This window comes from Pleurodeles waltl, chromosome 12, assembly GCF_031143425.1.
Source record: "Pleurodeles waltl isolate 20211129_DDA chromosome 12, aPleWal1.hap1.20221129, whole genome shotgun sequence".
Lineage (NCBI taxonomy): Eukaryota > Metazoa > Chordata > Amphibia > Caudata > Salamandridae > Pleurodeles > Pleurodeles waltl.
In genome coordinates, this window is record NC_090451.1 from 183,118,586 (window position 1) to 183,145,909 (window position 27,324).

The following is a 27,324-nucleotide window of genomic DNA, read 5'->3' on the forward strand; positions in this document are numbered from 1 at the left end:
GTGAATTCCGCGACGCTCATGGGGCTAGGGGAGTTTTTGGAATGACTTGGTCTTCGATACAATCGAGTTAATATAAAGTTGAAACTGGATTGCATGACTTACAAAGCTGTTAAAATAATTCTTTCTCCACATCTCTCAAACCTGCCTAGTTGTCAGGTAGCACAAGAAGTCTTAGAAGCAAAAATATTCTCCTTCTAGAGTTGCCTTGCTTTAAAACCTGTTTTCCATATCTAACCTTCTTAGGAGCTTCCTCTTTTTTATGGACCTCTCACCACATTGACTTGAGAATCAAAGCCACACTGCAGTCTTTCCCCAAACACCTGAAGGCACACCTTTTTAGATTATACTTGACTTGACTTGTATGTTTTGGCATAGTATGTTCATATTCAAGATCCTCTTCTTACATTTCACCACCTGCCCCCATCTGACTTCCTCCCCTCCTACTCACCCCTATTTCTCATCCTCTCCCTCTACTCCGTTCTTCCCCTATGCTCCTCTATTATCTGCCTTCCCTTGGTCTCCTACCTCTTGGTTGATGTTCCCTTTTGGCTCCTCCTCTCTTGCCCCCTCCCCAGGATCCTGTCCCACTAATCTTTGTTGTCCCTCCTTCTGCTCTTCTTTCTACCAGTGCTAACTCCCTCCCCATCTAGCTACATCCACCTATAGTCTGCACCTCCTCTTTGCCTTCGCACTGTACCAACCACTATTAGTACAACTCCTTCTTACAATTTCTTATTCCCCACCAGCTCCTACCCACATCCACCCTTCCTTGGGATCCTGCCCCATCGTTCACAGCCACCCTCCCACCACTATCCCCTTCTCTCTTCCCCCCCTCCATCTACATCTAGCCTTATTCTGGCCTCCCCTCTTCCTCCTTTCTTGCCTCCTTTCCCCCTTCCACGCTCACTCCCACTCCTTCATCTTCTCTACTCCACTTGCACTCTTGCTCCCACTTTCAATATTCTGTCCTCCACTCTGGCTTACTGCTTCCTCCTTCCTTCTCTTTCCTCTTTATTATCAGTTCTTGTCAAGCTTCATTTATTAACCTTGGGCTCCCTTCATTGCATGATCCTCATGTCACTACGATGTTTCTGTGTGAAGGGCTCCAGTAGTTCAGGGTGATCAGCACTGTATAAAACTGTTAAATAAATAAATAAATTGCAGGACATGCTTTGAATTGCCCTTTTAACTTCTAGAGTTGATATACCGGTGTCTAGCTCCAGCATCACATCAGGTACCAGTGGTGGGGGTGTGAAATTACTCAGGTATGCATTCTAATCAGGCACATCTGGCACCTGTACACCAAAAAGCTCTAAGCAAAAACCCTGAACACACTTCCGTTTTGTTAGTGGTGGAATCATGCCTGTGTCCTAGATCATCTTTAGTTCTTGAATGAATGTGATTAGGGGACTGTACCAGTCTCAGTTTATAGTCCATGAAAGAAATAGGGTCTCTAGTTGGCTGACATATGCGTTCTGTCCAAGTAGGGACCACAATCCTAGTCAGGGTAAGTCAGATACACACTTTAAATTAACCTGTGCTCACAATGTGGTCACTTAGCATGGAGCATGCAGGCTTAACTTAAGAGACAATGTGTAAAGTATTTGTGCAACACACACACACACACACACAGTAACACAATAAAAACACCACAAAAAGACTCCAAATAGGTTTAGAAAAAATGAAAATATTAATCTGAGTAAAACAAGACCAAAATGACAAAAAATCCAATGAGTAGAAGTTGATATATCAATTTTTAAATAATGAACAAAAAATAGTGCTTGGAAGTCAATAGCGCTAAAAGGTTACTTGAGGTCTTGCTAGACCACAATAAATCCAAAGTTCATGCCAGCTGCGAGGGAGGGCATGCTGGCTACAGTACTCATACAAAGCCTACTGAAACAGTACCTTGGCTAGAGCAAGCATCGGCGCCAAGACTCAATGCATCAGTTCTGATCTACGCAGTTGGGTAGAAGCCTCGCTGGTAAGATGCACAAAGATGTCCTCATTTTGGCACTGCACCATTGTCAAACCTCACAGTCAGATCCTGCTTCATCATCAAATTGGCTCTGCGTTGGCCTCGAAGGGCACTGTGTCAGTTCTGACTGGCACAATGTCTTGGACAGAAACAAAGTTGTAGAAAGTCTTTGATGGCCCTGAGACTTCAGAAACAGAAGGCAAGCCAGCAAGTCCTTTGAGTCACTCTGGTTTCAAGTGAGATTGGGTCCAGTCCTTGTTCTCATGAGGGAAGAGATCAGCAAAGCAGTTTCACCAGAACAGTCAGTCAAGCAGAGTTGCAATACTTGTAGCACAGGAGTTCTTACTCTTGGCAGAGTTCTTCACAGGCCCAGTAGTGTAATCCCTTGGTATGGTCAGAGCCCCACTACTTATACCCAAATATGCCTTTGCAGTGGGGGGGGAGGGGACTTCTAAGCAGCTCCTTGAAATGCATGGACCCCTATTTTATCCCAGCCCTGGCTCCAGACTATCAGTAGGGGATAATAAACCCTTTGTGTGGGGCAGAAGACACTGCCTATTGAAGTAAGTCATCTCCCCTTCCCTCTTCCTACCCAGGAAGAGCTATCAGACTACAGATGAATGTAGATGAGTTCTCTGTAACCTCCATCCTACCTGTGTTTGTGGCTGTGTAGAAGGAATACACAAAGTGTAGCTGTCACCTACCCTAGCTGTGTAATGGAGAAAGACTGTAAGGCACACAGAGCAGTAAGAGCAGAGAAATGCCCACGTTCTAAAAATGACAAAATGAGAGGGGTTGGGCCAGTGTAATGTCAGCAAGGCTAGGCCACTCTAAAGTATCAAATTAGCAGGTGCCAGTACTGACTTTACTTTTACAAAATATACAACAAACCTTTGTGATTGCGCAAATAAATTACTGTGATCACCCTCTATTTACATCATAGTCAACTATGCACTTTTCCATGATTATTTTTTTTTAAAAAGGTCATAAACAAGAGAACAAACAAACCATATATTCCATCAGCAGTATTTGATGATGACAGCCTACATCACATATAACATAACAAAACATTATCACATAGAATTGCCATGTAACACCAAAAGTACTTCAAATTGTATATTAACAAAGATCCAAAATGTCCCGGTTCAGAAATTCTACGCCCAAAGAGGGCTTCTGTCGCTTGAATATTAGTAAACACCCCTGCCTATTGTGCCACAACCAGAGGGTGCATATTCCGTGAGTGTTGTGACTGGATCATAACAGGGATCTGTCCTATATAGAGTTCAAACCAATCATTTTTTATATGCCAGTAATGTGTTTACAGTGCACTCCCTGGTTGTTAACACTGTTTACATGTTTCAACCCCCACAACAATTTAAGGGGTCTCCTCAGAAAACCGAACTGGTAGATTATTCACCTCACCCATATGATGTCCACTAGATCCAATTCAACATTTATATTTGGTAATGAAGTTGATCCGTGGAGAGGTAGACAACTTATTCGATAGGGGTTGTGTCTGAACCATCTGTGTCCTATTGGAAGGATAGTGAACCTTGTTCAGTATGAATCAATCTTTCGCTTAGTTCTCTCAGATGGCTTATGGACGCCATCAGGTATCCTGTATGCTTTCTAAAAAGTGGCATTTCCAAAATAGTAATGTTAAATCATCTTTAATGGTAAAATTGAATTTAACATTAACATTTTAAAGATATGAAACATGACTAAACTACTACTTTCTGTCCAGGAAGTACAGCTTAATGGTGTATTAAAGAATTCCCAATGCTGGCCTATGAGAGGAGTAGGCCTCACAGTAGTGAACGACTATGAGAGTTTTTCACTACCAGGACATGTCAAACTTAAAAGTATATGTCCTACCTTTTACTTTTATAACACTGCCCTATGGGCTACCTAAGGTCTATTTTAGGGGATGACATATGTATTAAAAGAGGAAATTAAGGCTTGGCAAGGTGTTTTAAATGCCAAGTCAAAGTGGCAATGAAACAGCACACACAGGCTCTGCAATGGCATGCTTGGAAGATGTTCAAGGGCTACTGAAGTGGATGGTACAATCAGTTCTGCAGGCCCACTAGCAGCATTTAATATACAGGCCCTGGGCATATGGTGTATCACTTTACAAGGGACTTATAAGTAAATTAAATATGCCAATTGTGTATACACCAATGATACCATGTTTAGGGGAGAAGCACATACACTCTAGCACTGGACAGTAGTGATAAAGTGTTCAGAGTATTAAAGCCAACAAAATGATACAGCAAAAATGTGAGGCAAACAGGCAGAACGTTTGGGGGAAGACCATCCTAAAGCTGACAGGTCTAATCCAGTCATCGTTGCCTCTTTTGTTTGAATATTTATTATCTAACTAAAGCATTTCTCTAGCAGTATTCTCCCATCAACAAATGTTTCAAATCCCTCCTCACAGCCCTGAGGGCCTTCTTAAATTCTGCTTTAGCTGTTCAACTTGTAATGCAGTTCTAGGATCGAAATACAATATTTCAGGTCTTATTTTTTTATCTTTAACCCTCTTAACAAAGATTAAGGTGCAAGAGATTAATTCACTTCTCACCACAGCTTTTGCAACATCCTAGACAACATCATGGCTCACCTCCCCTGAATCGTTTTCCTCAAAATAGTGGTGAAGAGTATCAGTCACAACATCCTCAAGTGGTACAAACCCAACAGCATTTCCATTAATTCACCATGTCCCAGGGCATGCACAAGTAGAGGGGTGAAGCACAAATCTCAAGGCCACAGGGGAGTAATCAGAAAGTGCCTTACTGTCTATAGAGAAAACCGAAAGGCTTGCCTATTTAGTTAAAAAAAAAATACTCTTGTTTTGATACCTGCGAATAGGATGTCTGTCTCAGAACCACTCTATAATCACCAAGCATTGAAATGTCCCAGATCCCCCTATCAGGCACTCCTCCAAGCGCTAAGTTGTAAAGGCAACAAATATGGGAAACGTTGTGGTGTAAAACTAGCTTTTGTCTTCACTCCATTAAAGAAAAAATTGTAGCTCAACTTCTATCAATTTTCTCTATCATACAAACAACATTCCCATTGTGTTGCTGTACACTATCTAATTTGAGTAAAAGGCCCCTCTTCAGTAATACAGTGCCACCCCTAGTCTTTGTTAGACATTTTATTAAAACATACTCAAACCTGCTCATCAACAGAAGTGGAAGGAAGTGATGGTGGTGAAGTATTTGACAAAAAATGCAACATATTGTTTACATTCCAAACATAAATTAATGAAATGCACACTAGGTTCTTAGGTAAATATTTAGCTCTTATAGAAAGCTGACATCTCTAGGTCCCTTTAATAATTACATATTGATTTCCAACAGGGGATCCTTATCAAAATCAGAGAAAATGTAAGAATGACATGAATAAATAATACAGTTGCTACACAACACTAAGGCTATACTCAATCACTGCATAAGAAAATGAGCAAAAGTGTACTTTCACAATTTACCAGAAAATGTAAAATAATATCTAACTGTGCTTGCAGACTGGAATGAACTACTTTATATTGCCTAGAAGTGTGTGTATTGGTAACATCTGTGAGTCTGAGATCACCATCACGACCATGACGATACGGGCTCCACCCCCAGGCCATGTGTTGAGAAGTGATGCATATTAGTGCACAGTTGATTTTACCACCTGTGGTGTTACGGTATACAGTAAAATGTACACTGACAACACATAAGCATCATGCTAGAATGCCAGGGGAACATCCTAAAGTATGTCAGGGCTATTACCAATAAAATAAATATCCTACTCAAATGCAATTAACTAGAAGTGTGCCCTTATAGCTACATACATTGCTTTGTTGAACCCCAACTATACCTGCACTATATAAATACCAGTACATTGTGCTTAATACTTCTTAAATGATGATGATTATCATCATCTATCTCAATGAATAATAAATTACTGTTAGCACACAGTCCAAATATCAGTTACTTGTAGACCCATTGGCCAATTCACAAAGGCACTGAAGTGTGTAAAGTAGTACACCCGTAGTAATTTTTATGTACCTTTGCAAGCCATTGTGAAGATAAGAAAAGGGAATATTGAGGCAATATTTATACACCAATAGTACAAACAGAATGAACTGTTCCTCTTTACACTTTTATTAACAAGTTGGATGATTCTCAAAGGCTTGTAGGAGTATGTAAAGTAGTACTACTGTAGTGCTGCTTCCCAAGCACATAAATACTTTGTGAGGCAGTACAGTGGCTTCCATAATGTTCTCTGAATTGATAATGTATCTCCTTTATTGAACATTTAAGGAGAGGCATATGGGCCATATTAGTCTATTGAGACACACCTCACACTTTGGCCCACAGCAAATAGTATACAAGAAAATAATTTAAAATATGTCACACAGTAAGTACTTACCATCCTGTGCATTGTTATTCACTGATTTTCAAAGAGAGCAATTTTGATGTGTACTTATGTAGCAGAATGCCTGTGCTACTTATATGTGGTGCCTGATGTTTAAATCCAGATCATTTGGCTTGGTGAGTCACTTGCTGTTATATTGTTGGGTGTGAATAATTACATAATGTCAAGTGGGTTAAATATTAAGTCCTATAACTTCTTACAATGTCATGTATGCTGATCATGAAATTTCAACAGTGAAATATTCGATGGCCTGTTTATAATGAGATGTTGGCAAATATCTTCCTATTGCTTCATATCATGTGAAGTGTAAAGGGACCATCTGGTAAATTACGCCACAGTAAGTCTAAAACCAAACAGACATCATCAGACAAAGGAATATTTTGTAATGCTTAGTTTTGGGGAGTGGTAGCAATGCAGAAAATGGGTAAAGGGAACAGTTTTGTGTCTGTACTGGATGGCTGGGCAATATCAAAGAGAAAACCAAAGAGCCTTTGAACTGGACACACGCTGTACTACGTTTCAAATGCATCAAAGCATGGTTATTATGGAGCTCTCTTTAAGAATAAGTAATGGAAAAAAATTTGACAAAGCCTCCTACCTGATGTGCCATGGCCTCAGCTTGGGCCAAAACACTGATGGATAGTGAGCCGTTGTCCTCATAACTGTTCCTTCGGATACTGATCCTATCCCGCTCATTCTGTACAGCTGTGGGTTGGAAAAGATGAGAAACTGCATGTTTATTTCCATGATCCGAGGACTCAATTTACACAGAGTGACTTCATCCTACATTGCTGCCAGAAGATGTCTCATTGGGACCAAGAGTCCACAGATCCTGGGATAAAAGATGAGGTGGCAGTGAGGTGGATTTAAGAATGGGGAGATCAAGTACAGTAAGAGTGTGTAAGTTGTTCCTCTTTACAGCGCATTATTTATTCCACCTGTGATACAAAACCAAATAATGCATTGTCACAGGCTTTATCTTGTAATGATTTAACATTTGTTTTTCTATTACAGGGTCAAAAATTAAAGGACTGAGGGAAAAGATTAAGAATTTGCCTTCTGCTCCTTGAGCTAGGCAAATATATGTCAAGCCTTGTGTTCAATCAGCGTGCCTTTGCAGAAAGATTGATTTAATCAGATCTTCCCTAGGAAATACATTCTGGGCATTTGTACATAGCATCTCTCACTGCTCAAATAACAATCCTTTCCCCAGAAACTTGTATTATTTCAGATGACCTTGTAAAAATGGCAGTCAGGGATGTTGTTCTGGCAGATATCTGCTAAGATCTGGTAAATATTACAACAATGTATGTTTAACTATAGGTCTTACATGTTTAGTTTTTAGAAGGGAGCTTTTAAATCTATTTCTCCTGTTGTTTCAGCTCATATACTGCATCACAAATGAAGCATTAAGGCTCTGACTAGAAAAATCATGTTTTTGAAACACTGGATTTCCTACCCGCCAGTGCGCACCTTGTTTTGCCCTGTGAAGAAAATATTAATTTTTTTTTTTGTAAGGCATAGTTTTTGTGTATGCTGTACGTTTTGTATGATTTGTGCCTGCAGGGCTGTTCTTTTATGTTCCTGACTTATTCTTGCTGAACAACATGTGCACAAAATGCAGGCTTGATGCCCATTTCCACTCCCCAACCAACAGAAAAGTTGTTTGTTAGAGATGAGATTTCTTGTAATCAGAACATCTTGCTGCATTATAGAAAAAAAAAACTAATGCTTTGCTATTGTGTACAGTCCTCTAATGTTGAGCTCACAGATGAGGTTTAAGTTGGGACTGGCATCATGCCATTGGTCCTCCTAACTTGCGAGGCCCTTCAACTTTCACACTTGTCAGACTGGCTTTGAAAATATATCTTAGTTTACCCTCATGTCCTAAAGGTTTTAGGAGATACTCTCAACTAATGAGCATTCAAAATATTTTCTCAATATTGATTCACATCAAAGACATTTTAACTCCTAATCCAGACATTACTGACTTTCTAATATCTTTAATCACATTGTGTGTTAATTGTCATAAACACCAATGAATTAAACTGATATGTTTGTATGTTTTGTTTCCCTGGTGGGCTGGAGCCATTGGAGGCTGGTTTTGGGCAACTTCCCCAGCTCTTCGAGGGTGGTGCAGTAGGCACAGAGGTGGGTGTCAATCTTGAAACGGGTGGATCAAAAGAGATCAGAGACAGAGAAAAGCTAGTGAAGGGAAGAAGAGAGAGAATGGATTGATTCAGAGTGATACAGCAAGGAGAGGAAACGAGCAGGGCTGATTTGAATATTTTTGCTAGAGTTGCCTTTGGTTCCCCAGTCCTTTTTGTGAATTGTGATTATAAACCCAAAGACTTTCTTTCACTAAATTGTCAGTAAATGCTTGTCGAATTTCTGCAGACCAACAATTCGACTTTCCCAGCTTGGAACAAGGGAGAACGTGTGGTTATATTGTGCTATCTCATATTCAAACCTGCAAAATTCATAGTTTAGAAGATAGTACCAGAGAAAATATGTGTCCTATGGGGGTGTTGTTTCCACAGATCATATTATGATAGCAAAATAATAGGGCACTCCTAATGAAGACCTCCTTGCCTCCTACATTTGCCGGGCTTCAAAGAAAGAGAATGGAGGACTAAAGGAGGCTGAACCTCTGTATCATCTGTCAACAGCATGTGAACTCAAAATAATTGTGCATTTGACACTGCAAGTGTATAAAAATGATATGTGTCAAAATAAGGCCACGAGGGCCTTCTCAGACGAAATTCTAAGGGTAACCACCTTAGATAGTTTTGCATAAAAAGAATCTAACTTGAACTCGTTTACGTAGTCAGAAGTTATTCTTAAAATCTTACATCAGACCTACATTGGGCAGCCCTCTCCTAAATGAACAGTTCTCTACGCTGCTTCTCATCATGTGCTGCTTTTCACAATATTTTAATTAGTAAGAAATTGGGTTTTGAATTACCTATCAATCTGTCACTTTCATTGTATAGTAGGATGCATACCTTCTTTAATACTCGGCAGTAAACCGTAGCTGAAGAAAACTCTAAATAAAGCTGCGCCGTTCTAAATATAGATTTTAAACATTAGCACAATATCAAGGGCACAGAGTTTTCCAGTTTGATATAAGTACAATGTAAGCAAACACATTGTTTTCGTTTCTAACCAGTGGTATCATATAAAAAGCAACATTCACAAAGGACGTTAGTGGAATCTTTTTAACAATATTTTACCCAAAAGTACACAATCTGCAAGCTCTGTTTAGCATGAGAACATTTGTTAATTGGCATGCTCTGACAGTACGTATAGAGAGGTGGTGGGAGTTTTATAATTTGGCTTTTGATTACTCCATAATACCACATACATCATAACTTTGTAGTCTGATGTCTAGGTGTGGTAGCTAGAAGTTGCTGCTGGCTTGCTCTTTGGTTGCCTCTGTCCTTGCCGCCTTTGTCCTTGCCAGCAACTGGGCATGCTGCATTCATGTCCTTTAGGGTCGTGAATGCAGCAGCAGAGAAGAGAAAGCAAAAAGGTTGTAGGAGCTCAGGTTGATTTCTGTAATTTACACTCCTGGCCCATCCACCATCCTCTCAGCCGCTAAGAGCAGGCTCTTTTCGGGCTAATGGTGGGACAAGAGATCCAACTTGTGTGTTGTCATCAGGAATCAAAGCGTGTGCGGTATCACTTACTTTATCCCTGGCATTCTGACGAAGTAATGTCACCTTCCTGTGGCACGTCTCTGTAGGATGAGTTACCATTTAAACTTCTCAAGGTATACCCTCTACAGTCGTAGCCACTACTTCATCCCCCATGGTATAGTGCCTATAAGCTGTGCGATCATTGCACCTGTATTCCCTTGACGTCAGTGACACTATATTGCACTCCTGGGTTTTATGTCACATATTAAATTAGAGCTATTTGTGTACTCACTCAGTCCACGACCATTATGGCCTCGTAGCACAGTCTGCTGCCTGAAGGAACCACCCACAAGATTCTGCAGTTTTTATAACAGACGAGTTTTAGTCAACATATGTTGGGAAATTTGGGGTATTAAGTTGTCCATTTCTGAATTGGGTAACATGGTTCTTTTTGCTAAGTTGAGGGTGCATGAGTTTCGTACTGGGGATATTTAGTTGGAAGGCCTAACTGGTTACTGGAGCATGTATTAGACTGGAAGTATGTCTATTACACAGCATCTGGAGAGTACCTAAATGTGGTGTTGATTGCTGCGCGCCATGCATGAGCTATGTGGGAAGTGTTTGTAAATAGTGTTTATGATGACACGTCCTGCTGGGAGCATAGTGATATCTAACTATATGGTAGATTGTTGCTGTGAAGTACGAAAAACGTTCTGACTGATGTGTCCTGATGAATGGTTTGCTATAATGTATCATATGTATTTATTGAAGTAGTTTTGTACCACACTGCTTTGGCAGCCTCCATTTTCTTCAATGTGTTAGTTAACGTGGACCTGTTCCCATGATGTTAGCACATTGTTTGCAGGGAACACCCATCGAGTCCAGGATATTCAGTTTGCCTATTGGCAGTCTCTGAGAGTACAAATAATACAACATCATGTCAGATTAACATGTTATTTTGACTTCTTTACAAGTTACTTCTTAAAGTGCCAACATGATAAATATAATTGTGAGTGTTGGACAGTCAATGCCAATAGGTAATCCCCAGGACAATTATCTGACTGCATAGATGTGTGTATATAAACCTGTAGACTGCAGTTTCTAATCACAGGGGGATAGCTCAGGCTGTTAGCATGCCTACTAAAAAGTAAACTCTGTATGACAGCCATTGGAGGATTGTGTCAGTTGAATAGCTGCAAACTTCGGGTCACACATTCTCATTTAAGAAGCATGTCACAGGTAAAAGCAATGAGAGTGCAGTTAATGGCCTATGGAGCATGGATCTAAGATGGACTGCAGGCTCTGCAAGCACCACCTCTTGAATGGGTAAAAGCATTAGCTTAAGAGGCTATGTATTATGTGAACAGACGTCCAAAGTCCCAGAGACTAGAGGACTGTCTTTTCTCTCTCAGTTAAGATAGCTCAAGTATCCATCAAGATACATGCTGGAGAAGTAGAGATGAACTTTCAGCAAGTTTAGCCGGAGACAGGAATACCCTATGCAAGTTTGTGGGGCCTTTGAACACTCGTAAAACTGGGACTCCAAAGCATATCCCACAAGTTATAGCTGGGTTTGTATAAACTGTGTGTGCTCACCATGCAACGTATCTAGGGACAATGTGCCATCAGTAACTAAGTAGAATAAAAAATTATAAGAGCAGTGTGCCTCCATTCTTGCCTCCGTGGCCTGAAGATCTGACCCCTGCCCACATACTTCACAATTGCAGATCTGTCAAATATATTGAGGATATTGTCAGATACATCTGAGAATATCTCACAACTCTTTCATACCTGACAATGTTGGCTTAACAGGTCTCAGGTGACTGTGGACTTATTCATTTCCACAGCATCATTAGAGGGGACACAAAACATAGCAGGAGGTGGCATCAAACGCAACTAGTAGATCTTGCTGATAAACTCTGATGTTCTCATTATTTGAAGTTATTAAAATCGCTCACAAAAACATATTCACTCAAATAATCTATATTATTTGACAGCTTTTATTGGCCACCTAAATGGCATAAAATATCATAGCATAATTCATACGATATATCACCCAGCTGTAGAACTTCTCCCTCGACAACTTATAACTGGGCACTTTCAATATTAACTAGGGGAACCCCAAAGACAGTCAATATTATAAATTACATCACTTCCTTATGTGGCAGAGTTTTTTTTTTTTTTTTACATCAAAAGGGCCAATTGATAGTTCAGGGCTATCTGGGAGTTTCTTATAGATGAGCTGAAGTTAAACACATAATTTACCCAGAGACAAAAGGAAATCTACTCAGGAAAATCTACACATGAAGGATACAGACTACAAACTATAAAGGTGTATTATAAATTAGAAAGTCAATACAGATGGCCAAAAGGCATTGGTCAAACAATCATCAATCAATTCAAAATGTGCATAATTCAAATAAATGTAAAATATAATTGGCAGCTGAAATTAAGCCCTAATTTAACCAATAGCTAGAACCTAATACAATCTAGCATGCGAACTGTTAAATAAAGCCAGGAGAGAAGAAAACATGTAAATTATTCTAAGTTTAGATCAATGAAAGGTTTGAAGTGAAGCCTGTCTCTAAGCGGATCAAGGGGACATCTTGGCTCCTTTCTCAAATGGAAGGTTTCCATACATTTTTGGACTATGTAACCATAGAACCAGTGTGGTCTGACAGAGAAAGTTACATTTAGCTATCAAATAACAGGTTGGAAAAGCACATCATGTGGTAACAAGTAATTTGCTGTACATCTAATGAATATGTTCTACTATATCTTACACAGAAAACAATATTACATTTAAAAATAAACAGCATCTCCGCTGGGCTTCAGGAAGTGGCCTTCGATTATATACTACTGTTAATTCATTTCCTCTAGGGACATCAGGAACAGAAAATATTCCATTGTATAAATGTTACAGAGCAAGCAAGACCATAGAGGTAGCTGAATGTTTTACTATTATTTAACAATAAATGTCACTAACAAGGCTCCTCTCTGCACAGGCAGGGAGATAAGAAACAAGTCGGTGACAGGCACAGCATTTCACATGCATTAAAAATGTGCAGTTATGAAAACGCAGGTAGGCCAAAGCCTTCCAATGTTAAGCTGAACATTCTTGTTATAGTAAACGTAGTTAAAACATTCAATATATGACGCTCAAGTATTAATTAAATACATAATTATTTATTGAGGATTCTACTTCCACATATGTATGGTTGTGCCCACTGGTTAACCATTCATTTATACCAGTTAATATTCTGACTTGTCAAACATCAGTTAGATCAGATATCAAGTTGGGATAACTTGAAATCTCCATCATCGAATTTGTCTTATTAGCCACAATTAACTTTGATGGGATTTAAATTGCTAATCACCACAGCAATGCAAACTTACTACAATTGTGTGGCTAGAACTGGTTCCCCTCACGTTTGTTACAGTGAACATTTCTCTGAATAATGTCAGATGATTGTAGACAGCTGCAGAACAAAGCACAATATATGCATAATCACTGTGAAATGTGACTCTTGATCATATCTATTTGTACTTTATTGAATGAAAAGTTCAATCAATTAGGTAAAATAAATCATACCAGCAACATCACACTAATCGCTGTAGATTACTTTGATTCATTAAAACAGAGACATTTGAATGTAACCAATAAAAAATGTCATACTTTTAACTAAAAAGTCTCTGTACTCAGAGCACTAGGACTGAAATGTGATAAAACACAAATTCAAAAGTACTCACATAACTAATGAAAAGCAAGAAAAAACAATAAGCAGATTATAACATCAGCTGAAAGCACAATGCTTCAGCAAAAGATTCATTAAACAAACCTAAAGATCTGTTCAAAATCGTAAAGAGCCAATCCAAACCTACAGTGTCACATACACTTTGTGACTCAAAAGAAACGTGCACTTTTTAAGCCTCAGGTATGTATTCATGGAGTGCCAGGATGTTAGCATGAGAACGTTTTTAAAATGCAGTGCACTTTTTCTTTTCAGTCACAAAAGGTATGCAAAGGATCTTATCCGAATCTGCTATGTAATTGCAGACCAGTTACCAATGTTTGATGGCTAGAGTTATTGAAAAATGTGTGGCCAGTCAACTTCTAATTTTCATGGAACAGGAAACTCTAAAGGCAATGTATCAATCCAGTTTCACGGATATTGCAGTCCTGAGATAGACACTGTCAAGAACATTAATGAAGTCCATCTGTTGTTGGACAGTTGAGGGTCCCGCCTCCTAGTTCTACTAGATCTATCAGCAGCCCTTGACATCATTGGTTCCGCTATTGCATTACAACTGAAAGCAGCTGGTCAGAATGGGGGATTCCTGTCCTGGGCCTGTCTAAGCTAAAAGCAGAGGTACCCAGAATTCCATTCAGGAATAACTTAGCTTAATTTATACATTAAAATACACATTGAGCCTTTGTCTTAGTGAGAAGTCTGGTGTGTCAATTAGTCAAAATTCAGATGACACACAGCTACACATACACATGGACATTGCCAACTTTAATGATGTTCTTGCCCTCAAAAATTGCATATATTGTATTCGAAAGTGGATGTCAGAATACTTCATGATATTAAATACAAAGAAGGCCGAATTCATTCTCATTAGCAAAGAACCTACAACAGCTATTCTTACAGAGTGGATTGATGAAGTAAAAATCGACGTCTTTGCTTCCAATCTAACTCAAGAACCTCACCATGAAAACTCATGTTGATCACACTTCTAAGTTAGCTTGAGCAGTGCTCTTCACTCTAAAACCCCTTAAACAGTGTTTGAAACATTCTGATTTCTGCTCCTTTATTCATGCAATGGCATCTCCAAAATTGACCACTGAGATTTACTACTCATTGGAGGTTCTTTAAATTAACTGGCACCTTGAAAGCCCTGTTTCACGTTGTTGCACATTTGACAACAGGCACTAACAAATTTGATCACATAACACTGGTACTGAGACATTTCCACTAGCTACCTTTAGAGGTAAGGATCAAATTTTAACCCATCTGTACAACATTCAAGGCCTTAACATTTCAACAATCCAACTATGCCCACTCCTGCCATTACATCTCTGGTGAGATAAAAGCGAAAAGAACAGAGAAGGTTTCCATCTCAAGATCAAGAATCTTAAACAGGGGCAACATCTCAATTATTTTCCAGCACTTCCTTCCTATCACGGAAGCTCTTCCAGAAGACATCAGTAGTCAGTGGGATATTGGCTGATTTCAGAAGAAACTGAAACATTACTCTTTACCCCCTGCACTTCAAGATCTAATATGCTTGCAGCAAATTTCAGTCAAATGAAAACCTAGCTACAGCTTTCTTCCTGCAGTAATATCATGTTTAAGAGGTTCTCTTTTCCTTTCTCTAATTGCCTCTTTCTTCAGAATAGATTCTTAAATGGTATTTTGGTCTGCCCATTCTTTTAGTTACACAGAGTTAATGCTTGCAATGCACCACAAACTGTATTCATGAGACCTGGTCATTGCTGTATTGTACTCTGTAAAGCGCTCTGACATCTCAGAGTAGATAAGCACATAAAAAACCCTCAGATAAATAAATTCTGAGCTACACACCCCAGGCCCTGAAACTACAGATTCAATTTAACTTTTAGCTTGAGAAACTAGATCTAGCAGTAACAGCATCATCCACTGATGTAACGCAAAATAAAAAAAACAAAATTTGGGCTGGGTGTCTATAAAATATTCATCAAGGGTGGAGCTCCCTCCACTTCAGGGGCTGTCCAGGGTTACATTACATCACAGTCCTCAGTACCTCACAAAAGATGGAGCTGTTCAGATCTCCCTCTCCAAAATCTGAGTAACCACAATATGTGGATATCTTAAAGGATCTCTGTAAAAGCTTAGGCATAATATCACTCCCATTCTAGATTAAACAAGTATTACATTGTCATTACTTTCCCTAGAGAAACAAGAGGAAATGTTACATAGCTAACATGGCTTCAGTAGAGTCAAGGAACGGTCTCACCAAGTCTAAATTATTATCAATCGTCCCTTCAGGATTCCTACATAGCCCTTCAAAGAAAGACAGGCAGTGTTGCTCTAAGTTCAGCTCCAATGCACCAGCCACCTATTGTACAAGATTGTACAGGGCAGAAGTGAATTAACACTAATTGCCAAGTCACTTGGATTCGCACTGGACACCAGCCTCTCCAACAAAACCAATGATGGTCTGGTACCAGCCGTAGCTAAAGAAAGTGAAGTGGTTTCTTTGAGGAAGCTACTTAGAACTGCTGTTCAAGCCCTCGTGACAAAGGGAAAAAGCAGGGATGAAGCAGAACCTGTGAGAGTGAGACACTGTAAGTGTAGGTCTGTGGAAAAAAGAAGCATGAGGTGAAATCAAAACTAGGAAGCCTCAGTATTTGCCAACTCTGGCATTTGGCAGCAGGCTCCAGAGACAAACTTTCAGCCCCTGCACTTGAGTAGTTTTACAAATTAAGCACTATTAGCAAGCCGGGAAACCTCCAGGCTCTCCTTACAGCAATAATGTCAATATGTCTGAGATTTAGAAGCATCAAACCGTGTACAACCAATACAGGAGACTAAAATGAAATCTTTCATGCACCATGTGGCAGGGATGACATATTTCATAGTAAAGAAGGAAGGGCTAAGAATGTTTACTGAACAGGGAATAAAGCCCATGGACTTTCAAGAAATATTTATCTCATTATATTTGGATGGTGCAGTATTCTGTCCTATCCATAACATTCGTAAATATTGATTTTCTGGCAATTTTTGTGTTTTCTTTTGCACATTGTGCTCTTTTCGTCTTTAGAGATATTTTAGTGAGTCCAGAATCCAATTGTCGTTACATAGGTTGACTGTTATGAACACATTTTATGGGATTGCTTTACAAGTCTTGTTGAGAAATGTTTGATAATCAGCTAACCTTTTTTAAAACACTTTTACTTTACCTAACTGAAGCTAAACATTTTGTGCTCTTTGGTGAAATGGGGCCAATCCAGTGCTTCATTCGTTACTAATGAGGAAGTGTGTCAACGGCAACAATAGGCTGCATGGTGATTGCTACCTTCATATTACAGTGGTTGATTTTTACCCAATTATGTTCTCCAACATAACAGTGAAAATACATGAATTGCAAAAGTTGGCTTTCATCCACAGCTTAGAAAAGAAAAGTGAGTCCACTGGGAGGCAGTGAGACTCAATTTAGAACCAGGGCGATGAGCGGCTATCCTGCTAATTAAATTCATATTCAATGCTGATCAATGCTAGGTCTCTTTGATTGCTAAGGCCAAAGTGCAATGTAATTAAAATGGATGACTGAACACATTACTTCCAGATGTTCCAAGACCCACCACAGGGACATGGATTTGAAGAAGATGACTTTCGACTTGGCTAAGGGTGGGAGCAAGAGGGGCCAAACTCCCTACAGTGTAGCGCTAGATGCAAGGTCACCTTCACTGAACTAGTTTTTTAATTGGACACATCTTATTTTCTCCAAGTATAAAAAGAATAAGCTGCAGCATGTAGATCACCACAAATGAGATTTCTGGATTTAAAAGGGGCAAGTTTGCAGACATTTATCAACTACTATTTACTTATCAGTCTACCGGAATGTTTTATAAATAGGATAAAGTACCTCTTTCTATACATTATAAGGATGTTGCAAGCCACATAGGATTTCTGTGACCATATAGAGGAACGAGACTGAAGGCCAAGTTCCTTTTGAAGGTCATGGAATTTTGGTGTGACTTGCAATAGCTTTACAATCTACATTAGGTGGTGTGTTATTGCTTATAATACATGGTCACACCTTCACCTTTCAGCAAACATGCTTAAACCTTTGGTGTGTTGCAAACCTAAGCTAAGAATGTGTAGAAACGTGGAGAGATTCTAACCTTCCTATAATTAACTAAAAAATGGAATGGAAAAAAATAAACATTTTGCCATGAATATCGTCTTGCTGATTATCACTGTTCATCTAGAAAAGCATCATATAAGAGGGGAAAATAGGTTTAATTTTGTGTTTTTAAAATGCAGCACTAATTGTGCTTCGCATCCTGCCTTTCTTCTTGGGCGCAGATATTGTGAAGTCAGAACTCAACTGTAATAAGTTATTACAGTTCAGCAGCTTTGTCATTTCTTTATTATAAGTGGCTAGGGACGTCATAAGTCATCCGTAATACAAAGGATTGTTTTTAATGGACCGCAGTCTCTTGTATAATATATATATTACTACTCACAAATCACTGTCATATGGAGTAGACCACCTCCACAATATCAGAAGCACCAAAATGGCTGGGGCAAAGTTGACTAGTATTGGTCCCTTGGAAGATGAATCTGTTTTTGAAACATGAAACATTTTTAACTAATTTTCCCATAATATGTTTTTATTTATTTCTTACAGGAAGTGGCTCCTCAAGTTGTAAAAAATATTTTGAAACTCTCATATGAAGGTGCTACTAAACTTTAACTCTAGCCATTATTATAATAATTAAGCATTCTTTAGTATTATTACTTGAAATATTATTATTCTTGGTCGTATTCTTAAATAATAATATTTTATATGTATATTGTATAGTATTATTACTACTACTACTATTATTATTAGCATTGTTGTTCTTTGGATTCTGATGATGATGGTTATTATTATTATTCCAGTTGTTCTGTATTAGGCGCTCACTTTGATTTGAGCAGATGGTTGTCTTGTATACTGCAGTGGGTGATCTTGTCCCCAGTATCAAATACAGTGTGCTCGTAAATGGCTATATGAGCAGTACACGGTACAGTCATTTATTTCTGGATCTTGTTACAGTCCATAGTGGTATACCTCACTGTCCATGGTGAACTCCTCAGTAATGTGAAGTACTCCAAATTACTACCTTTCTCAAAGATTATCTTATGCACAAACAATAGTTGTGCCCTCAGTGGCCATGTTTTACATCTATCACGTAATACACAGGCACGGTTGTATGTTTTGTTCACCTTGTAATAATATTAGTACACTGTAAATGCATATAATCATGCTGAGTATTCATGCTTAAGCACCTGTGCACTTTGCGGTCATGAGCACTACTGTGAAAGCTCTACTCTCTTAAAATGTCTGGGTGTGAGAAACCTGCCTGTTGTGAAGGTTCCTCCATCCATGCCAACAGAGAAAACAGAGTTCACTTAGAGGTGTCTGACTGGCCTTTTGAGTGCTCATCAAGAACAGCCAGAAAAATCGTCAAACAATGTGCACCTTGTATATTTGTAACAGCACAACTAAACAAGAATATTGTTTAAAAATAAAGACTTTAAAAGGTCCACACTTGCCTTTGTTAAAAAGGAAAGACTTTACTACGCAAAATACTTAAAAATGGTAAGAAAAAGATCAGGGAAGGAAAAAAATACAGCAAAAATGAAATTAATTAGAAAAGGTTCAAAATCAAAAACTGGGGACAATGAAACATTTGTTTTTTCTGGCATGCGCACCAGGAGACAGCAGGATATTGAAACTATACATTTTGGGAAATAGCCACAGGGATGCTTCACACAGATCAGACTGGCTGAGAAAAAGAGTTACCTTAGTTTAGTCCACACTGATCCACTGATGTGGGCATTATGGAAACACTAGAGTTTTCAAAATGGTAATAATCATCAGACTATATTCGGTATAAGTTCCACAGCTCCTTGCTCAAAATGCCACATCTCAAATTCAAGATGGTTAAAGACAGCTCGGACGTAGCAGGGATATTCTCAACAAATCAATAGTAACCACTTTAGTCCAGGTTAATTCAGAGGGATTCCAACACCTTCTGCCAGCACAGTCCCAATTTCTTATATTCAACTGTGGAGATGCAGCCGAAAGCTCTCAATTGATAAGAATAAGGGTTGAATCTACCTACTCATTAGCATATCTTCTGGTGGTGCACTCATCGCCATGACTTTTCCTGGCCATTAATAGTGTTCTAAGCACAAACACTCCAATGCCAATCATAAGTCCAATCATGGACACAAGGTTAAACTGGGTTGTCTATGCAGAGAAGTAGTAGGGTATAAAAACAGCTCAGGTAAACAATGCATTTTATTAGATTGCTGCATTGGATTTGGCACAAATTATACTATGTATAAAAGTCTACCATTTAAGACAGGGTCTACATTTCATTTAGATTATCATGTTGGTGTTGAAAACACTTGCAAGACCTGCCTCCAAATAAAAGGTGTGGTAACATTTCATGAACAGAGATATGAAGTGTGAAGCAAAAGCTGCCAGATGACCATGGTGCAGTGGAAATATTTCTAATCCATCTTCATCTTGCACTTCAATACCTCCTCCTCCTTAGCAGAGATTCTTCCTCTATGATGTTTTCACTAAATAAGGCATATCCTTTGGGTTTAGTTAAAAAAAAATTCATTTTTTAACTGCTATGTATAGAACAATAAGAAATAATAAACTAAATAAAGACTATAAGCAATTCTTATATAAGTGCTTCTAAGCCAAATGCTAACATTTTTATATCCGGTAATATAAGTGTGCAAATAATTAACGGTCCCTCTTAGCTTTTTCTAGGGTAATGCTGGTATGGCAAACATGGAAAAGTATATTGGCATATTACATGTTCGTGATATGGTATTAACGTTTATCATTCTTTAAAAAAATATATTTCATATATAATTGTAAATATTTTAAAATATTTGTGATTTTTCTAAAACTAAAAAGAATATTTTCCATGTTAACTCATCAAATTTGTTTAATAAATGATCAATTAATTTAAATATATCAGTTTAATTTATAAAGAGTTTTAAAAATATTTAAAAGGATCCCACACATGCTAACAATTTTTGTTCTTAAATAAGCATTCAAATGTGTTCAGTTGTGTTGCGTTCATTTACATTATTTTTAATTTCTTTAATAATTTAAAAGTATAAATTATTTTTTAATTATTAAGTTTATCATTATTATTTAAAATAATAGTATTATTGCATAATAATTACCACCATAAGTCACTCTCACAAAAAGCTCCTATGGCCATTAGCAATGGTGGCGCATACACAGGTGTGAATGACTGTACATTATCCTAATCCAAGAATCCAAATGGAAGAAATATGCACACTCTTGGTGGTTTTTGAGTGTTTTAATTTCCAGCTAGCAGCAACCCCTGACACATGACACGTTTCAGTGACACCGGCATTGATCATGGGTCTAGGAGAAGTGCCAGAAACATTACATTCACATATTTAAAGAGGACAATGCATTTATATACAATTTTTGTAATACTATAAAAACGTAACTCGCAATAAAGTTTGTTAAACTATGTGTTGAATAATTTTAAATTATATTAATAAACATTTTACAGGTTAAATTGTTTAATTGTTTATTACTACATTTTGTAATAATAAAATTATTACTTAATAATTATATATATTTTTGTGACAGTAAAAATACCAATATATATATTCACTGAAAAGAAACAAAGGTTAATGGGGAAAATGTTAATGAAAACATAGTGTTTTAAACTAACAAAACAAAAAATAGGGAAACACCCGTAGATAGTTCTCAAACCCGGCAGTGAAATTTAAGAACAAAAGAATTTTAGATTCTAATGCAGGAGGAGCCTTATGTTAAACTTAAGTGCTCTACTTCTCATGTCAAGGTCAGATTTTCGACTCGTTTTTTATTGCATGCAGTCCATCTTTTCCCACACTTGAAAACTGATAGGGCCAATCTTCAGAGGAGATAGATGTGCAGGTACGGCCGTATTCACGGTTATTGCTTCATTAAAGAATGGCTCGGTGCAAAGGTAAACGTTAACTGCTCTGAAATCACTCCACTGCATTGTGCAACTCTGCTGAAATACTTATGATGCCTGCAAATAGGGCACAGGTCAATGGTGATACATTCAAACTGCTGAGAGCCGTATATCAGATAAAATACGAAGAATAGTAGACAGGGTTTTGTGCCAAAAGGTGAAGCCATTTGAAAGCAGGTGTTAAAAGTAGAATTTCTTCTTTCTTTTTCAATTTAGCATGCATGCTGCACTGTGTAACATGCATAAGAAGGAAAAAAAATTAAAGTGTGTCTAAGAATAGTATTTTGTACTAGAAGGGTACCCTTTTAGTGCAATACCTATGCTAGACTCACACCCTTGCCCTATGGAGCAAAGGTGCGTGCGTGGATCACAGCAGCTGAAATCAGCGCAGGCGCTGGGGAGGGGGGAGGAGAATGCCATATCTCTGTAGATATCTCTTTTTAATAGAAGCAGACAGGAGAAATGAGCAGGAGAGGGTTACAACAAAACTATACAACATTGCAAACAATAGACTCTGTTTTCATGCAGTGATAAAAGAAGGTGTGGCCTATTTTATTGCACACCTTTGTCTTGTGTTGTTATTCAAGCTATCATTGATGTATTGGGTGGTCAGGTGAGGCAGGAGCCGATGTGTGCCTGATTGCCTTGCCCCATAATATTAATGGAACTAAGAGCAGCAAGGCATTTCACTTCTCCAAGATAGAGTTTGTCAATGGCTACATCAAGAACACTGCATACCTATGGCTGAAGGGCATGTCCATAGATGGTTGAACAGAATGAGGTGAATCTAGTACAGCAAACAGATCAACTAGTGACATTCCATGTTGGCACGCATGGTCAACCTTGGCGGTCTGATATTTGAAGAGGAGAGGCACCTTTACTCCACAAAGGAATGTTTGCTTGAATTTAATGATTTTTATTTGTAAACTCAAAACCCGGCCAGTAGGAAAACCACGCCCACAGTTGTCCCTTCTGAATAAACAGTACTTTAGTTTGTGATCAGTTCCCTGCAATGGCATCAACCAAAATGTTCTCAAAAGGCTGAGCATGAAAAACTGTCAGAGTCTGCTACTAAACTATGGAGTTTTTTAGATCCCCCTACAGAAATATTGTATGTCCTATATCAATTATCACTATATTGTCCAGGTAGGTATTTTTATAGGTGAGTATAGATTTAGTATATATATTTCCTACTGGTGATAGCCAATAGGTAATTCTAGTTAGGACCAACTTTTCCCATGGATAAAGCGTTTTTTGTTTGGCTAATAATCTTGGCGCCATTTGACAAATTTTCATGACATTTTTAAAACTAGTGTACCAGTTACTTCAGCTGCTGTCTGAAAAGTTTGAGGGTGATTTGTCAAGGGGGGGCAGGAAAAAGGGGGGGTCCTAAAACACTTTTTACCCATGCAATATTTATGGTGATTTTGCAGTTTTTAGACACAACTACAGCCTCAACCGCTGAACTGAATTATGCCAAATTTTGCAGAAAGGCAGATCTTGGTCTAGAAAGAGTCCTTTTTGTATTTTGGTGTAAATCTGCTCAGTAGTTTCAGAGTTATTAGAATAAAAAATATAGATATAGATATCTAGGGACGCAGATCCACGGGTATCAGCGGATCTGGGCAAAAAGCCAAGGCCCTGATTGTCTGGCCACAACCTGAAAGGAAAGTTGTGGCTGCCATTTTATTTCTTGGCTGGGCTCCTGGGGAGAAATCATAAATAAAAACACACAAAAGGGATCAGGGTAGAGGTATCCTGATCACGTAGGACAAATGGTGGGGTCCCTGAGGGACCTCTAATGATCAACAAATTGCCCTATTTTTTTGGGCTGATCCGTGGATCCAGTATGGTGCACAGCACGGCCTCTAGTGTAAATCCACAATGGACCCACAAATCGGAAGTCCAATGGAAAGAAAAACCTCACACACCATACCTCCACCGTGCATGCAGTGGGGGCGTTGGCCATAAACCCCGCGGCCAACACCCACCATGCAAGGCCTACGGCCATGTGTGGCGGTGGTTGTATTAACATACAGTAATTATATATTACTTTACAATAAAAAACATAGAAATTCACTGAAAGAACAAAGTTAGAGAGGCCTTATAGATAGGTTGATGTTTTACCGACACAAAATCATAGAAATTCAACAGTTATGATCATACTCATAGAGAAACTATAACTCATGCTGTTGAGTAACTGTAGGCCCTGAGTTATAGTTTACTCCCATAAGTATAACTTTAACTATAACTGCTGAATTGCTATGGTTTTGAGTGGCTTATATCATTTGGTGTAAATAAATGTACTAGTTTTAGAGTTAGAGGAAAAAGATTTATATATATCTAGGGATGTATCATGGTGAGATCTGATTCCCTGCCACCATTTCAACCAGGAAGTGCTGTTTTTCAAAGACCGCAGAAGCCGCTGCAGGCAGCAGACCACTAGTATTGGTGGTCTGCTCACCTGTCAACTTCAGGACAGTGGGCGCTCTACGGGTGACGTAATGCAAAAAGCCAATCCTTATGTAATGTAATAATTCATGCATTATGTGTTAATGCAGTATCTTAACCTTTTGCATTGCAGAGATTCATATTGAAACGTCATTAATGCTGTTTGCAATGTATTGCTCATTTTCAAGACTTTGCTGCAGGATTACAGGGTGTGGTTAGGATGTGGTCCCTATTCTAAGCCTTTCTAGAATCCTTTCCTGCAGCCTGGCTGGGTGTGGCACCTGGGTCTACTTAAGGGGCCCAGCCGAGCTCCACGTGCTCACTAGTCAGAGGTCCCGGTGCAGAGCAGCAGAGTTTTCCTGAGCTCCTGTTGCAGAGGCCTACCTAGGATTTCCAGGCCCTATCCTAATTTCCTTGGTGATCTTCAAGCAGGGCGGTAAGGTGGAGGTCGGGTTAGGCCCCAACTCTGTTTTCAGAAATACTCGAGTTTTGGGCCTTTCAGTTAAATCGCGTGTGTGATGTTTTTCTTGGCATTTAACTCTTGCAGTTCAGATCGGCAGTGTGCGCGATCGTATCTTGGCATTTAAACCTTGATGGTTGAATCGGCAACAGTGTGCCCGATTCATTCTTGGCATTTAACTCTTGCAGTTCAGATCGGCAGTGTGTGTGATCGTATCTTGGCATTTAAACCTTGATGGTTGAATCAACAGCAGTGTGCCCCCTTCATTCTTGGCATTTAACTCTTGCAGTTCAGATCGGCAGTGTGCGCGATTGTATCTTGGCATTTAAACCTTGATGGTTGAATCGGCAGCAGTGTGCATGATTCATTCTTGGCAATTACCCCTTGCAGCTCAGATCGGCAGAGTGCCAGATTGTATCTTGGCATTTGAACCTTGATGGTTGAATCATCAGCGGTGTGAGCAATTCATTCTTGGCAATTAAACCTTGGAACTCGGATCAGCAGAGTGCCCGATCGTATCTTGATATTTAAACCTTGATGGTGGAATCGGCAGCAGTGTGCGTGATTCATTCTTGGCAATTAAAACATGCAACTCAGATCGGCAGAGTACGCAATCGTATTTTGACATTTAACCCTTGATGGTTGAATCATTAGCAGAGTGTGTGATTCATTCTTGGCATTTAACCCTTGTGTTTCAAATCAGCAGATTGCGCGATCATTTCTAGGCATTGAAATCTTGATGCACAGTTTGATAATGAAGTGTATAATAATTTCTAAGTAACTGAATCTTGAAAGTCAAGAAAGAGTGTGTCCTTGCAGTATCATTCATGAGTCTATCGCAGCTTACTCCTGAAAACTAATGTGTTTATTGATAACTGTTATAGTGTGTCCTGGCAGTATCATTCATGAGTCTAACGCAGTTTATTCCTGAAAACGAAGGTGTTTATTGTTTACTGTTATTATGTAGTTGCTATTCCAAGAAATAACTTGAGTCAGTTCAAGGTTCATAGCATACGATTTTGTTCTACAAAAAGCTCAAATGAAAGTCTGAATAATCCTTCTTTATTTTCCAGGTACCCAGAGCTAATAAGATCATGATATAGAAAAGCTCTTGATCATTCATGTTATCAGTATATAGATATTATGAACAAAACTTATGAAAGTCAATGTGAATAATCTTGCTATTGTGTTCTTAACTTTTGCTTCCACAGGTCTCCTTCCCCTCTGTTCCCAACCTAAAAGCACCATCCCCCACTTGGCCATTCTTTAACTCTGTGCTATAATGGCTAGTAGAGTTTGGAGCTGCCAAGAGGTGGACATATTGGGAACAGGCGCAACCCCCGAGGATCCGGACTCTCTGACATCACTGCAATATTAGGATTTGTGCGAGGACTTCTGCCCATTTATGGGTGGAAGTCCGACTCTGTCGGGCTGCCCGATGAAGTTGAAGAGGCGGGTGCACCTCCAGCACTGCCACGATCACCTTACCTTATCCAGCGAGCTCGTTTTCCGGGAGGGGATGGGCCCTGGCAGTTTTGCACCACCAACACCGCCACAGCAGCAAGATTCTGCCTTCCATATTACGAGCCGTAATATGGCTTGGTGGAGTTTTGCTGTGCAACAGGAATGAGGATTCATGTCGCCGGGTGCGTTACTGCCAGGGTTTTTGTGGTGGGGTGACCACCACGGAAAGCCTGGCCGTCTGCAGCCCTGTAATCCGGCCGGCAGGCTGGGGCCTGCTGCCGGGCTGGAGGTGCTCACCGCTGGCCGCACCGGCAGGCTAGGCCGCGGTGTGGTGGTTTGCCGTCTGCCAAACTCCACAACTTGTGATGTGGTGGTCTTTACCAGTGGGTCCACGGCGGAAAGACCGCAACAGAAAGGCTGGCGGTCTGATGATCTCCAGCCTCATAATGAGGGCCTAAATTTCTTAGAAGAAGTATAGTTAGGGACACAGGCAGCTTTGGGATACAAGGTGTCTGGCTTGGGTATGAAAAGTCAAATCAGAAGCCAAGCTAGCAATAGATTTAAATCAGGCAACAAATGCATTGAAAGAATATGATAAAGACTTTAACATGAAGAAAATTATTTTTTCACATTTCTTAGTGTCTCAATTAAGTGCATACAATATCATTGAATTGACTGACAGGTATGGAAAGTAATATTTTAAAGTATGAAATACTTAAGAATAACCTCTGACCTGACAACACTGCCACAGTTTACCCAAAATTTGTCAGTCATATTCTCTATTTATATAACCCACAGATCACCAAGGTTTTCAGTAGTGAGAACTTTTTTTGCTCAAGGAAAGTCCTCTTGAACTACTAGCAAATATTAATACTGTAAAATCGTAAGCGCATATGTTAACATTACACTTTAACCACCATAAGCAATATTGTCAGTAATGGCCACCCAGGCAATTCAGGCGAGGTTACCAGCAGAAATGCCAGGAAAAGGATTATCAGTATCAAATGCCTCATGGCTAATTAAATGACAGCCAAATCATCATGTGCTCTCTGGCACAAAGGACATAATCACAACAATCGGTCTCCCTAACAGTTTGAATTCTCATTCAACTATCAGTTTTAAA

The 27,324-nt window shown here is 39.2% G+C and overlaps 1 protein-coding gene across 1 annotated transcript in view; it reads right to left on the bottom strand.

Moving 5' to 3' along the window:
- Positions 1 to 27,324, bottom strand: part of LOC138268099 (hepatocyte nuclear factor 4-beta-like) — a 237,087-nt gene that overhangs the window by 96,141 nt on the left and 113,622 nt on the right. The window contains exon 4 of the mRNA XM_069217474.1: positions 7,005 to 7,111. Within this exon, the coding sequence (XP_069073575.1) occupies positions 7,005 to 7,111 (107 nt within the window). The remainder of the gene's footprint in view (positions 1 to 7,004; positions 7,112 to 27,324) is intronic.